The sequence below is a fragment of the Ranitomeya imitator genome, chromosome 1, assembly GCF_032444005.1.
Source record: "Ranitomeya imitator isolate aRanImi1 chromosome 1, aRanImi1.pri, whole genome shotgun sequence".
In the NCBI taxonomy this organism is placed as follows: Eukaryota; Metazoa; Chordata; class Amphibia; order Anura; family Dendrobatidae; genus Ranitomeya; species Ranitomeya imitator.
Window position 1 is genome coordinate 771,304,533 of NC_091282.1, and position 15,091 is coordinate 771,319,623.

The following is a 15,091-nucleotide window of genomic DNA, read 5'->3' on the forward strand; positions in this document are numbered from 1 at the left end:
CTGACATATACGGCCCTTCATTCCCCGCACTCTGCAATATCCAGCAACACGTACCACTCACCGTCACCAGTTGTAACGGGATGAGGTGGAGTCACAGCACTTCTGTGACCTCTAATTGTTGGTGAATTTTCAGTAATTAATGTTCACTTAGGCAATGGGGTTTCTGGGAGAGGGGGGCTATAATTTTACAAGTTTTGATATTTGTAAAAAAGGTGATGTCTCAAAGTAATAATTGGGTAGGAAAAAAGAACAAATAAAGTACAAGAATCTCCGCCCTTGCCAGCACTCCAGCCTTCCCTGCCAACATGGAGACACACAGCATGCAGAGAAGTAATGGGGCCCATCAAGTGGCATTACTAGGGGCCCTCTGGCCCAGGACCACTGCCGATCCTCTAGGCGACAGAGTCCTCCTTTAGACCATCAGACACGGACCAGTCAAACAAATGACATGAGGTGCGAGGGGCTCCGGGGGGAAAGGGGGTCTGGGTGGAGGATGGTAAAATGAGAATGCCAGATAAAATAGATAAAATATATATCTGTCACGTATCTACAGATACGTACAGCACAGACGGAATATTTATTGTTTCCATGGCGGACGTAGGGGGTGAAATCAAAGGAGACATTGAAGATGTGAAGAAAAAGAGAAAGGAAAAACCACACCGCAAATCCAGAGTATTATTAGACAATAAGAATGATATCTACCAGACAATGTAGTTTGTTTACCATAGCGTGTCCAATGCCTGAGTGCTTTGCGGAAAAGTGGGGGGAAAAAAAAGCAAATTGAATAACTGTGAACAGAAGGGTCGTCAGATCCAACAACGCAAAATAACGAGAAAATAAAAGAGAACAGATAAAACAAAGGTGATCAGTTAGGATGTTAGTATACTGTGGAGAGGAGCTGGTTAGTAGCAATGACACATTACATGAATGGTTAGGGGTTAATCCTCCGCTGTAGCCGCCATTCTCCGCGCCGCCCCCTCCACACACACTCACACTTTGCCCGTTATTGCTTCCCGCACTCCTCATACTTACGCTCCCGTCCTGCACAAGCCTTTCCAGAATGAGTCACCATAACAGAAATTCACAGTCATCGTCTCAGCACAGCCCCCGACGTGTCCTGATGGACCTGCACCTTTGTAGTAGCACCAATGGCTACGAGAGGTAAGTAGCACCTCAAGAGGACGAATGTAGGGGTCAGTGACTGGACACAGTCTCCCCAAAAGGGTCTATTTTCTACACCTCTCGTGATGGCAGCAGTCAGGACCCCCAGGCCGCTCACCCGCCTGCATTCTAGCAGCGGTCCTGTCATATCTCTATATATCTCTATCAGTCTCTCTCTGCATTTGCATAAAGATCCCTACTCCTAGGCGAGCAGATCTCTGCAGATTCCCTACACTCCGCCTCGTGGGCATGGTTCTATCTAGTGGTCCTTATACACCGCAGTAGGAGGATCAGGATGGTGTAAGTCTGGCTCCTTACACTACAGACCACTGCTGACAGCAGGGCCCTGGCTCACAAGCCTCAAGTTCCCAGTGTCCTCTGTGCACGGGTCTAGCACACAGCCCTGATCATCGCCCTCCTGGTAGACCATGTACAGAGTCATAGTACCTGCTGGACTCTAACCTGGCCCGCCAGTGTTACCACGACCTCCTTACCTGGCGCAGGTTCCGAGTCACCTTCACGTCATGCCACTCATTATCGTTGAACTTATCGTTGGCTGGTTCCACGATGGCCTCAAAGGCACCAGAGCCCAGATTGATGACCAGCGAGACGGCACCACCCTTCAGTGCCAGGTTGACGTAGTCTGCAGACTTGCCGGTGTGGAGGATGAGCCCATTTCTCTGTCGAGTTTTGAAGGACAACGTAATTTCATCGCTGCTGCTTTGGATTGGATTCTGGGACAGGTCGTAACATAAATACTCAGAGCCGCGGAAGGTGGCCACGTTCTCCTCTCTTGCTGCAGGGTAAGTAGAAAAGAGGTGTTAGACCAAAAGAATGGCAGGCTAGACACCTGCTGGTGGTATAGCACATCACGGCAATGACATGTCCATTACAATAACTATCATTGATGAAGGAGATCTGTGCTGGAGGGAGATGCTCGGACCTGAGGACACAGAACATGGATGGCCCAAAAGTGAAAAAAACCCAGAAAGGACAGGGAAGAAGTAACCCAATCACCACTCCATACAAACAGCCGAAAATGGCCGCCGATCATTTCTGAATCCTGGGGCAGCAGAAGGGTCACAAACACAAGGACAATCTGCGCAAGGCGCATGAGGAATGGGAGGCTAAAATGACCAAATCTGCCGAGATTACATGCTAAGAACACAAGACTGAGATACCGATCTGTATGGCCAACCCATCCTCAGGAGATCCCACTACCTGTGTCCACGCCATTCCTTAAGTGTCTCTGTCTATATAAGATACAGTCAGTGGGACTGGGCGACTGCAGTGGAATATTGACCACACCGCCATCTTGTGGAAACAAGTCCAAGTACTACATTATCTACATATCATGTGAGAAAGGAGCCGGGGATACCTCAGGTCTCTGTGTAGAGTATCAGTACCCATGACAGAGCCCCCAACCAGCCGGACCAGTTCTAGAAGAGGTTGGGGTCCCCAAACATGCCACATCAACTAAATAGCCGGCAGCCGAGGACTCATGAGAGAAAGCCACTGCCACACAGTCCTGTGCTGTCTATACCTTATAGACCCCCTCCTCCAGACCCCATGTCATCTCAACCAGACCCACTACACACAGTTAAGGCTACTTTCACACTAGCGTCGGCCCGTCGCAGTGCGTCGGGCCGACGTACCGACGCATCCTGTGACAACGCAGCACAACGGGGGCAGCGGATGCAGTTTTACAACGCATCCGCTGCCCCATTGTGAGTTGCCGTGAGGAGGGGGCGGAGTTCCGTCCGCACATGCGCGGTCGGAAATGGCGGACACGACGCACAAAAAAAGTTGCAAGCAACGGCTTTTTTGTTCCGACGGTCAGCCACAACACGACGGTTGCGACGTGTGGCAATGCGTCGCAAATGTTAGTCTATGGGGAAAAAACGCATCCTGCAGACAACTTTGCAGGATGCGTTTTTTCTCCAAAACGACGCATTGCTAGTGTGAAAGTAGCCAGGGCCGGCTCCAGGTTTTTGAGGGCCCCGGGCGAAAGAGTCTCAGTGGGCCCCCCCTTTAACACATACCCCGATTCATGATCGCATATAAACACAGCCATGTAGTATATAACACTGCCCACGTAGCATATAGCAGCCCACGTAGCATATAGCAGCCCATGTAGTATATAGCACAGCCCACGTAGTATATAGCAGCGCAGCCCATGTAGTATATAGCAGCGCCACTCACTCAGGCACTGGTAGGAACTCCTCCGGAATCTGCCTCATAAGTTCAGCAGCACTGCAGCCAGCCAGGGGCGGAGATCAGAGCAGAGAATGTGCTCTCTCCCTCCACAAACAATGTCACACTGGCTGCCTTCTCTTAACCCCTATGTGCCTGCCTGGCTGCACTGACTGAGTGAGAAGATGCTTGTGTCAGAGCTGGCACATAGGGGTTAAGAAAACGCAACCAGCAGTGACTTTGTGGGCGGAGAGAGCACGTTATCTTCTGCTCTGCTCTCCCAGCTGTATCTATGACAGCTAAGTGGGCCCCCCTCTCTCCCCAGGGCCCCGTCATTTGCCCGCTGTGCCGGGTGCTGACGCCGGCCCTGAAAGTAGCCTTAGACCCCTCCAATCCAAATCCATCTGACCCTCAGCTTGCCCCCTCCATGCCTCTCTGCAGATGCCTCTGGAGCAGGTTATCTCACTTGTCTGTTGGGGGAGGATTGGGAGACCCCATACACAAATAGTCAACTAATTCAATCCATACTGGTAGCTTAAGGCCTCTTTCACACTTCCGTCTTTCAGCTCCCGTCAAGATAAGTCGATTTTTGATAATGCAAGATCCTGCAAAAAAATTTGCAGGATCCTGCATTTTCTCATACACTTGTATTAGCGACGGATTGTGACGGATGGCCATCCGTTTCATCCGTCGTGCACTGGATTCTGCGTAAAAAAAAACGGTCCGTCGGGCAGAGAAAACGTTCAGAGGAACATTTTTTCTGCACGTCGGAAAATCGGTCAGCGTCACTGGCTACAATGGAAGCTTATGGGCGCAGGATGCGTCGCTGACTGTGAAAAGCAGGAATCCAGCGACGGGTTCCGTCTTTTCAAACTGAGCATGCGTGGAAGAATTTCCCGTCAGGGAAATTTTCTTTCACTCCCTCTCTTTCTCTTTTTACTATTGATGCTGCCTATGCAGCATCAATAGTAACAAGATATAATGTTAAAAATAAAAAAAATTTAAAAAAAAAATCGCAATATTCTCACCTACCGGCATCCCGCGCAGCGTTACCGATGCTCCTGGCAGCTAGCGTTCCTAGTAATACATTGTGAAATCTCGCGAGAAGTTGCGGTGCACGTAGCCTCGACGGGTCCGTCAGAAAGAGGGGCCCAGTACACCCATCACATACGTTTTGACACTATTTTGTTAAGTCCGTCGCTACGTCTCGGCGACGCAGCAGGACGGGAGAGTCTCGACGGAAGTGTGAAAGAGGCCACCTTTAATGAGTATGGGGGTCGCAAAATAACAAACTGGTGATAAAAAAGGAAGAAGCAAATAATGGTCATGCCTCCAGTGCACACAGCAAGTAGGTGACAAAAAGGTTAGAGAACATGTATATAAAGCTTCACACGTCATCTAAAGCCTCAATCGCCACACGGAAAATGCCACCAGCTAGTAATGATCACCCCGAATAATTGGCTTCCTAATGACAAGGTGACATAAGTCATGACATATATCACATCCCGACCTTCTCTGTCACAGCACAAGACGGACATGATGAATAAGATAAGTCTGCTTTCACACATCAGTTTTTTGCCGTCAGGCACAATCCGGTGAATTTAGAAAAAAACGGATCCGGCAAAAGTTGCCGCCGGATCCGTTTTTTTTCTCATAGACTTGTATTAGTGACGAATTACTGTTAACCTTGAGGAAGACACTTTAAGTGTCAATACGCATGGGTCACAGCACTTGAATAGTCTATTATGCAACTTAGGGGATGACTTACTTAGCGTTTTTGGGGTAAGATATAAAGATCTTTGGTAAAGTCTTGTGAGAATTTCCATTCTCTTAGCATTTAGCTTTGGTCATTTGGCTTTTCTTTATTTTATTGACAGAGCACAGGTAACCCTGTCTTGCTTGCACTGGTGTTGGATACTCAATTGTGTTAGAGGTATACTATTTGTCACTCCAATGTGATTGCTGTTTATTTGTATTATTATTTGAATGGGATAACAGCATGCATATATTGGTTACTTAATATTACTGTATGTGGTGAATATGTGTGTGTGAATATATATATATATATATATATTTATATATATAGTGTGTATACAGTTAGGGCCAGAAATATTTGGACAGTGACACAATTTTCGTGAGTTGGGCTCTGCATGCCACCACATTGGATTTGAAATGAAACCTCTACAACAGAATTCAAGTGCAGATTGTAACGTTTAATTTGAAGGGTTGAACAAAAATATCTGATAGAAAATGTAGGAATTGTACACATTTCTTTACAAACACTCCACATTTAAGGAGGTCAAACGTAATTGGACAAATAAACATAACCCAAACAAAATATTTTTATTTTTAATATTTTGTTGCAAATCCTTTGGAGGCAATCACTGCCTTAAGTCTGGAACCCATGGACATCACCAAACGCTGGGTTTCCTCCTTCTTAATGCTTTGCCAGGCCTTTACAGCCGCAGCCTTCAGGTCTTGCTTGTTTGTGGGTCTTTCCATCTTAAGTCTGGATTTGAGCAAGTGAAATGCATGCTCAATTGGGTTTAGATCTGGAGATTGACTTGGCCATTGCAGAATGTTCCACTTTTTGGCACTCATGAACTCCTGGGTAGCTTTGGCTGTATGCTTGGGGTCATTGTCCATCTGTACTATGAAGCGCCGTCCAATCAACTTTGCAGCATTTGGCTGAATCTGGGCTGAAAGTATATCCCGGTACACTTCAGAATTCATCCGGCTACTCTTGTCTGCTCTTATGTCATCAATAAACACAAGTGACCCAGTGCCATTGAAAGCCATGCATGCCCATGCCATCACGTTGCCTCCACCATGTTTTACAGAGGATGTGGTGTGCCTTGGATCATGTGCCGTTCCCTTTCTTCTCCAAACTTTTTTCTTCCCATCATTCTGGTACAGGTTGATCTTTGTCTCATCTGTCCATAGAATACTTTTCCAGAACTCAGCTGGCTTCTTGAGGTGTTTTTCTGCAAATTTAACTCTGGCCTGTCTATTTTTTGTATTGATGAATGGTTTGCATCTAGATGTGAACCCTTTGTATTTACTGTCATGGAGTCTTCTCTTTACTGTTGACTTAGAGACAGATACACCTACTTCACTGAGAGTGTTCTGGACTTCAGTTGATGTTGTGAACGGGTTCTTGTTCACCAAATTAAGTATGCGGCGATCATCCACCACTGTTGTCATCCGTGGACGCCCAGGCCTTTTTGAGTTCCCAAGCTCACCAGTCAATTCCTTTTTTCTCAGAATGTACCCAACTGTTGATTTTGCTACTCCAAGCATGTCTGCTATCTCTCTGATGGATTTTTTCTTTTTTTTCAGCCTCAGGATGTTCTGCTTCACCTCAATTGAGAGTTCCTTTGACCGCATGTTGTCTGCTCACAGCAACAGCTTCCAAATGCAAAACCACACACCTGGAATCCACCCCTGACCTTTTAACTACTTCATTGATTACAGGTTAACGAGGGAGACGCCTTCAGAGTTAATTGCAGCCCTTAGAGTCCATTGTCCAATTACGTTTGGTCCCTTGAAAAAGAGGACGCTATGCATTACAGAGCTATGATTCCTAAACCCTTTCTCCGATTTGGATGTGGAAACTATCATATTGCAACTGGGAGTGTGCACTTTCAGCCCATATTATATATATAATTGTATTTCTGAACATGTTTTTGTAAACAGCTAAAATAACAAAACTTGTGTCACTGTCCAAATATTTCTGGCCCTAACTGTATATATATATATATATATATATATATATATATATATATATATATATATATATATATATATATATATGTGTGTGTGTGCAGTGACCTTATGTATAGGTATTGTGTGACTAGGAACATCTATCCTGAAGGCTGCAGGTTCGCACCCAGGTGTTAATATGTATTGTATCTTGTATGGGACAAGTAGAATTCTGTCTCCAATCTCACCAGGGGGTCCTGCTGGAAGCCAAGAAGAAAGGTAATATTTGACACCTCCTAGCTCTTGGAAGAGAGATGTTAATTACGGCCTGATAGTATCTCTGTGAGAGTTGTTACACAAAGGATATCAAGAGAAAACAATATATTCATTGGGGGGCGCGGCCGTGGTCCAATCAAAAACCAAGCAATTATGATATTAACCTGAGGGGCTGGTCTAGAAATCTGACCTCCAGACCAAAGCTATAAAGTAGACCTGATACCTAAAAAACGTGTTCACATAATGGGGGCAGCCGAGCTGGTGTGATCCAATCTACATTCATCCTACCCTCAGGGAGCAGAAAGCAGACTACCAAGTTAGATGATTTTTGTAAGTTTTCTCCTGTTATTTCCAACATTAGACGGATTGTGACTGATGGCAAAAAAACTGATGTGTGAAAGCAGGTGGAGGGACCCCCAGCTGGACCCGGCGCCATGACCGCCTCATACATATCAAGGTCACAGAAATGTGCCTGCTGTTCCTGCTCTTTCCCAACATGCCCCTGTGCTCGTTGTCTTTTCCATGTGAAGATTTCTGTCCCTTGTGGTAACAGACATTCAGCGTGCATGTAACCTGCATGTAGACACGGCTCTATGCCCAGCTAAAGTGTGCGATTACAGTAGGCGGCCCAGGGGAAAACTCAGGGGAAATGGAACACTTTAGTCTATTGGCCTCAGCACGTAGAAACATGAAATCAAGCGGCCTGCAGGGAGCAAGGGAGGGAGAGGAGGGGGCTACAGACGCTCACATCAGAAGCCCCCCTCAGGCACTCAAGACATAGCAACACAGGGAAAAACAAATAGAAACACAGGCCATGGAGAAATGATTTCCCGTCCATCATACAGCACTGCTGATGGATAGTGCATCTGGGAGACTCTGCATTCACCCTGTGCAGGAGCCGCAAACGCTGTATTAATGGCATATGAATTACAGTCTCCTGGGAATCTGCAGCCGCTTCATAGACAATAATATCACGTTATATGCAATGATCACAGATCACTGCTCATTGCTGCCCAGAAGAACTTGAGCAGAACGCTGTGCCCAACCTCTGACCCACACCACGAGGAGGGAGTGAGGCACCATGGCCGGACTGTGGAATGTCACAGAGTATAAACGGTGGACTGTGTACGCTCTGCTTATGTGCACTGGACTGTGTACGCTCTGTTCCTGTGCGCCGGACTGTGTACGCTCTGTTCCTGTGCGCCGGACAGTGTACGCTCTGCTCCTGTGCGCCGGACTGTGTATGCTCTGCTCCTGTGCGCCGGACTGTGTACGCTCTGCTCCTGTGCGCCGGACTGTGTACACTCTGTTCCTGTGCGCCGGACTGTGTACGCTCTGTTCCTGTGCGCCGGACAGTGTACGCTCTGCTCCTGTGCGCCGGACTGTGTACGCTCTGCTCCTGTGTGCCGGACTGTGTACACTCTGCTCCTGTGCGCCGGACTGTGTACACTCTGTTCCTGTGCGCCGGACTGTGCGGGACACTGCGGCTATTGCCGATGTCCCCTGACTGCAGGGCCTCGGCATGGCTCTCACCAGGTCTCCCACGGGGTGACGTCACTGCGCTCCGGGGGGCCGGGCTTGCTCGGGGGGCGGAGCCCCATTCAAAAGAGGTGGTGCTTTGCTTCCTGCCCTTCCGGATCCCCTCACTTGGACCCGGACCTGTCTTGGGGCTGCTGGAAAATGGACCTGCTCCAGGAAGCGGTGAGGGAGAAGATTGGCAGGGAGGGTAGCGCTTGGCTAGCGGCGCTATTGGCCGCGAGCGGCTCCCTCCCTGCAGCGAGCCAGACGTTGCCGTCGGTCGGGCGGCGATCTGGCAGAGCCTCCCGGCCGCCGGCACGTCTGAGCCCGCCATTAATTTCAAAGAGGAGCGCGCGCGGCGGCCCAAGCGCGCGCGCATCCTCACACGTGGGCAGACAGCACAGCGCGACGGCGGCGGTCGGGCAGAGGCAGGAGGGGGGAACACAAGGATTAGTCAGCTCCGCTCATACGGCCGTGCTAATCCCCTGGGGAGGGAACGCTCAGCAGCAGCACTTAGTCACCCCAGCTGCACAGGAGGCTCGTGCAGTTGTTAGCATGGGGGGGTTCAGGGTTCAGCGGCGTCTGCATCATCACAGGAGAACGAGGGGACGGGGGAGTCACAGGAGTTGTTCTCTCCTACTCTACAGCCTTTGGGAGGGAATGGGAACAATACTGGGAAGGGACAGGAGTTAGGAACAGCGGCCCAGCAACAGGAGCATTCTGCCCCCATAATGGGACAGCAGACAGGGTTTGGGCACACAGGGGTGAGAATTGAGTCCCCTTTCCCTTCATTCCTGGTAATTTTTTCAACACCCCACCAACTTACTGCTGGGGGTCAAACAGCCCAATCTCACTTAGCATCTGAACGCCTCGGCAGGCATATCGCCGATGGCAACCGGTGTGGGACTCCCCATACAGGGTGCTGGCACCTCGGCTCTGGTTGGCGTTCAGAGCGCGAGTAACCGCTCCGCGCGCAGCGCGTCATCGTCGTCGTCATCCGGGCATGGCCGCCGTCACAGAAAAAGGCGCAGGGAACGATACGATAGCAGGAGACGCTCCCACAGGTCCCGTTCCAGCCGTCGCAGCAGGCGGTCTAGAGCGTGAAGGTGGCGCTCTCCATCCTCTTCGGGCAGTTCATCCGGCCGTTCTCGTCATCACGATGCGTCGGAACACAGGTCCACTTCACGGATCGGACAGCGAGGTGCTACTATCCACGTACCTCAGGAGCAGAGTCGCTTGGAACTCAGTACACAGCCCGGTGAGTACGCCTTTACTGGTGCTTGGGGCGGTGATAGGGGAATTACGGGTAATATAGCAGATGCGGCCCCGTTTAGCGCGGGCTGCGGCAGGATTTTTGTAAATCCCAGGCTGTTGCAACCCGCCGCGCAGCCTAAGACAATACCTCCCCCACGCCCCGATATTTACAAGGATGGTCTTTTTTGCGGGGTCCCACCCCTGGGGTCACACCTAGATATTGCCGTAAAGGAACAAATTTGGGCGAACGAGTTCATAGACATTTGCTCCCTCGTATCCACAGAGCAACACTCGGTGGATAAGGAGAGGCGGGTAGGTGAGAGAGTGTACGACAGAAAACCGAAGGTAGCCAAAACTATCAACAATTGGCTGCAGGCTTTCGCAGTTCTAGGATGCGTGATGGGAGAGAAACACCCAGAACGATGCTCCGAGCTTTTCATTTATATGGACAGCATATAAGTCCCATGGCGGCTCGGCCTGGTGGAAATACGACGAGGATTTCCGCCGCAGGCTAGCTGTCAATCCACATTTGGGGTGGGGGGTAAAAGCCACCGATTCATGGCTGCGGCTGAAGATGGCCCAGAAGACTATGCAGCCCTTTCCCGGGGCATCCGCCGGCAGTGCCAGCAATGCTGAGTCGTACGTAGGCCAGGCACTTGTTGGCTTTTCAACGAGGGCCACTGCAAATTTTATGGATTGTGCAAGTATAAGCACGAATGTTCCGCTTGTGGCGGACCCCACTCTGCATCAAAATGCTCAAAAACCCCTCAAAAATCGATCAGCAACAAGTCATCCGCGGGGGGTGAGCCATCTGACACCGGTGAGCGTAAAAAGCATGGAACCATGGTTGTCCAGATACCCCAATAAACCGGCTGCAGCGCAGCTAAGTTTTGGTTTTTCGTTTGGTTTTTTCATCCCTTTTATTTTTTCAAGAAAACCCCAGTTGTCAAATAACTTAAAATCGGCCAGGGAACTCCCGGCTATTTTACACGACAAGTTGAATAAAGAGATTAGAGCAGGCCGCTTTCAAGGCCCGTTTGATTCTCCTCCTTTTTTTAACCTACGGGTTTCCCCTTTGGGCATTGTCCCTAAGAAAGAGTCGGGTAAGTACCGACTTATCCACCATCTGTCATACCCAAAAGGCAGATCGGTGAACGATGGTATCCCCAACGATGACACCACGGTAACATACATACCTTTCGACAGAGCTGTCGAAATGGTCAGAAAAGCAGGACCAGGCGCCCTCATGGCCAAATCAGATATTGAGTCTGCATTCCGGCTGCTTCCGGTTCACCCGGACTGCTATCACCTGTTAGGAGCCATGTTCGAGGACAAGTACTACTTCGATACATGCCTGCCTATGGGATGCTCAATTTCTTGCCATTACTTTGAAATGTTTAGTACATTCCTGGAGTGGGTAGCTCGCAAGGTTACGCGTTTGCCATCAATTACGCACTACCTTGACGACTTTTTATTTGTGGGTCCGGCTAATTTGTAGGTGTGTCATTATGCCCTGGTCCAATTTAAGGACGTTATGTCCTGTTTTGGAGTTCCTTTGTCGTCAGAAAAAACCATCGGCCCCGTCTCTGTAATCACATTCCTAGGAATCGAAATTGACTCGGTTGCAATGGAATTTAGGTTGCCCCAAGACAAGATATCGAAACTGCAAGAGCTAATTGCGGGATGTTTAACGGTCGGTAAGGTTACACTAGTTCAAATGCAATCCCTCCTGGGGTCCCTGAATTTTGCCTGTAAGGTAATGCCAATGGGCAGAATCTTCTCTCGCAGGTTAATTTTGGCTACGAAAGGCGTGAAACAATCCCACCACAGGATCAGGATCACGGCGCAATTGCGCAGCGATCTGATCATATGGCAGCGTTTTCTCTTTTCCTACAACGGGAGAACATGTTTTCAGGAAAATTAATGTGACAGTGATAGCTTAGGGCTCAGTCTCGGCAAAGTGGATGCGGTGGGCTTCAGCGTCAGTTTTAGGGAACAGACGTGCGTGGACACATGGCCCGAATCGTGGGTAACCAGAGCCGGGACTCAGGATTCGGCGCTACTGGAACTGCTTCCCCTGGCGGTTGCCATGGAGCTTTGGGGCCAGTTTTTTGCCAACAAACGTGTGTGTTTTAGGCTGAAATCGGACAAGGCCACGCATGCCCTTAATTTCCTATCATCTTCCTCGTTACCGGTCATAAAGGTCATCGGGTTCACGGTGTTAAAATGCTTGGAGAACAACACATGGTTAAAGGCGATCGCCCACAGTGTGGAAAAGGTCGGTTTTATGGATGTTAAACTTTGTTCTGATTCACAGATGCGGTATGGTCAGCAGCCGTGGGAACAGCAGCAAATTCGGGGATGCCCGCATTCAGTCTGGGATGCCCTGGAGAGCTGATTCCTTTGTTAAGGTCTTCCATCGCTCCTGCCACATGGAAAGCATATGGTAAGGCATGGGATGAGTGGTGTATGGTGGCAGCCGAAAAAACGGTAGGTAGCTCTGATAGTCTGAGACTCCAGGTTACATTGGCTTTTTTAGCGCGCTTGCAGGCTTCTGGGGTGTCGGGAGCAGCGGCTCGCAACCGCATTTCGGGGGTGGCGTTTCATTTTAAGCTGCGCGGTTGCCCGGATTCTACCAAACATTTTTTAATTGCACAGGTTTTAAAAGGCTGGCGGCGGGCCAGCGCGCGCAGCGATCAAAGGAGGCCCATTTCTTTTACTCTCCTGTCCAATTTGGTTAGGGTATCGGGCTCGGTTTGCGACTCCACTTACGAGGCTACGTTGATTTCAGCGGCTTTCAGCCTGGCTTTCTTCGGGGCTATGCGGGTTAGCGAGATCCTCCCCTCGTCCCGCTGCAGGGCAGGCGGCCTGCAGCTGGAAGACCTGTTGATCTGTGACGACGGGCTGAGGGTAAGGGTGTGCAGATCCAAAACCGATCAGGAAGGTAGGGGAGTCTGGTTTCCCCTTTTTGCCATCAAGGGATCAATTTGCCCGTTATCATTGATGAGAAGTTACATGCAGATTAGGGGCAACGGGCTGCAATTATTCATCCACGAGAACGGCTCCCCTCTGTTTGCGTGCCAGTTCCTAGCGATCCTTAGACAGGCATTGACTTTTCTTGGTTTGCCCGCAGCGGAATTCGGTACTCATTCATTTAGGATCGGTGCGGCAACGGAAGCCTCCAGGGCTGGTCTGTTTGAATCAGATATACAGAGAGTGGGTAGATGGAGATCTCGCTGTTTCATCAGCTATATCAGGCCGGAATTGGTGTTGCAATAAGTTTTGCATAGAATGTGCTATTAGGTTGTTTTTTCTTTCTCGGATGTGTCTTCCTTTTTGTTGATTTCTCTCTTGTCCTTTCCGTTTCGAGTTTTTCATTTTACTAACAACTGTTTGTTTCTGGTTTCAGATGATATGCGACCCAGCATATGGCTGGTGGGCCATTCTTATACATACTGGGCAGCACGGCGTGCGGAGTTATGCCCAGGAGGTCGTTCGCTTGGCCTTACAGGGATGGACGTCATCTGGCGTGGAACAAGAGGTTTAACATGGTCACAAGTCCTGCCGGAGATTGTGCGAATCGCAAGAGTAGCATCCTCACCTACAGTGGTGGTTATCCACGCCGGTGGGAATGATTTGGCCTCTTTTCCTCTCGCTGAGCTTTTGACCCTGATGAGAGCCGATCTGGACAAACTTCCAGGCTTCTTTCCAGTAATGCATTTGGTGTGGTCAGAGATGATCCCTAGATTGGTCTGGCGAGGTGCCAGGGAACTGGGCGCCATGGAAAGATCCAGACGCACGCTTAACCAGAGAATTTCTCGCTTCATCAGGTTCAAGAACGGTGTGGTGGTGAGACACCACCGATTAGAAGGAGACAACTCTGGTTTTCTCTTGCCAGATGGGGTGCATCTCAATGACGCGGGTCTGGACATCTTCCTGGACGGGCTTAGAGAGGGCGTAGTTCAGGCGCTCCATTCGTTGGGTGGGTCGTAGCTCGTGTCACGGGCTACTCCGTGGCGGAATGGGTGGTTATGAGGTTGGTGATGATACCTGCGCCTGGAGTCCGGAGGGCAGTAAATCTCCCTACACCCGTTTGGTTGGCAAAATGTTGCCGGGTTCTAAGCTGCGACCTTAATTATTAAGCCAAAAGAGAAAATTAAGAAATTGAAGTTGACTTTAAGCAAGTTATTTATAAAGTTTAATAAAAGAATCATATTTGAAATATCCGGGTGTGGCGTCACTTTGTGGGAGAATAGTTTCTTTGGGTCTCTGCAGTCTGCGGGACACTGCGGCTATTGCTGATGTCCCCTGACTGCAGGGCCTCGGCATGGCTCTCACCAGGTCTCCCACGGGGTGACGTCGCTGCGCTCCGGGGGGCCGGGCTTGCTCGGGGGCGGAACCCCATTCAAAAGAGGTGGTGCTTTGCTTCCTGCCCTTCCGGATCCCTTCACTTGGACCCGGACCTGTCTCCCTCCCTCCCTTATGTTGAGTGGTTATGTTTTCTTCTTTCAGTCGCAGCAGCGGAATGGGTGGTTATGAGGTTGGTGATGATACCTGCGCCGGGAGTCCGGAGGGCAGTAAATCTCCCTACACCCGTTTGGTTCGCAAAATGTTGCCGGGTTCTAAGCTGCGACCTTAATTATTAAGCCAAAAGAGAAAATTAAGAAATTGAAGTTGACTTTAAGCAAGTTATTTATAAAGTTTAATAAAAGAATCATATTTGAAATATCCGGGTGTGGCGTCACTTTGTGGGAAAATAGTTTCTTTGGGTCTCTGCAGTCTGTACGCTCTGTTCCTGTGCGCCGGACAGTGTACGCTCTGCTCCTGTGCGCCGGACTGTGTACGCTCTGCTCCTGTGCGCCGGACTGTGTACGCTCTGCTCCTGTGCGCCGGACTGTGTACGCTCTGCTTATGTGCGCTGGACTGTGTACGCTCTGCTCCTGTGCGCTGGACTGTGTACGCTCTGATCCTGTGTGCTGGACTGTGT

The 15,091-nt window shown here is 49.6% G+C and overlaps 2 protein-coding genes across 5 annotated transcripts in view; one reads left to right on the forward strand and one right to left on the reverse strand.

Moving 5' to 3' along the window:
* NRXN3 (neurexin 3) overlaps positions 1–15,091 on the reverse strand; it is a 555,345-nt gene that overhangs the window by 480,505 nt on the left and 59,749 nt on the right. For 3 of the 4 annotated variants that reach the window (XR_011314845.1, XR_011314844.1, XM_069735759.1), the window contains exon 1: positions 1,656–1,786. The gene's annotated coding sequence lies outside the window, so the exon portion shown is untranslated. Of the gene's footprint in view, positions 1–1,655; positions 1,958–15,091 lie in introns of those variants that run through there. The other variant, XM_069735758.1, reaches the window with a different exon arrangement.
* Positions 9,962–14,704, forward strand: LOC138646808 (uncharacterized). The gene is made up of 2 exons (XM_069735762.1): positions 9,962–10,108; positions 12,422–14,704. Exon 2 carries the CDS (start codon positions 12,466–12,468, stop codon positions 13,381–13,383), a length of 918 nt encoding a protein of 305 aa, XP_069591863.1. The 5' UTR covers positions 9,962–10,108; positions 12,422–12,465; the 3' UTR covers positions 13,384–14,704.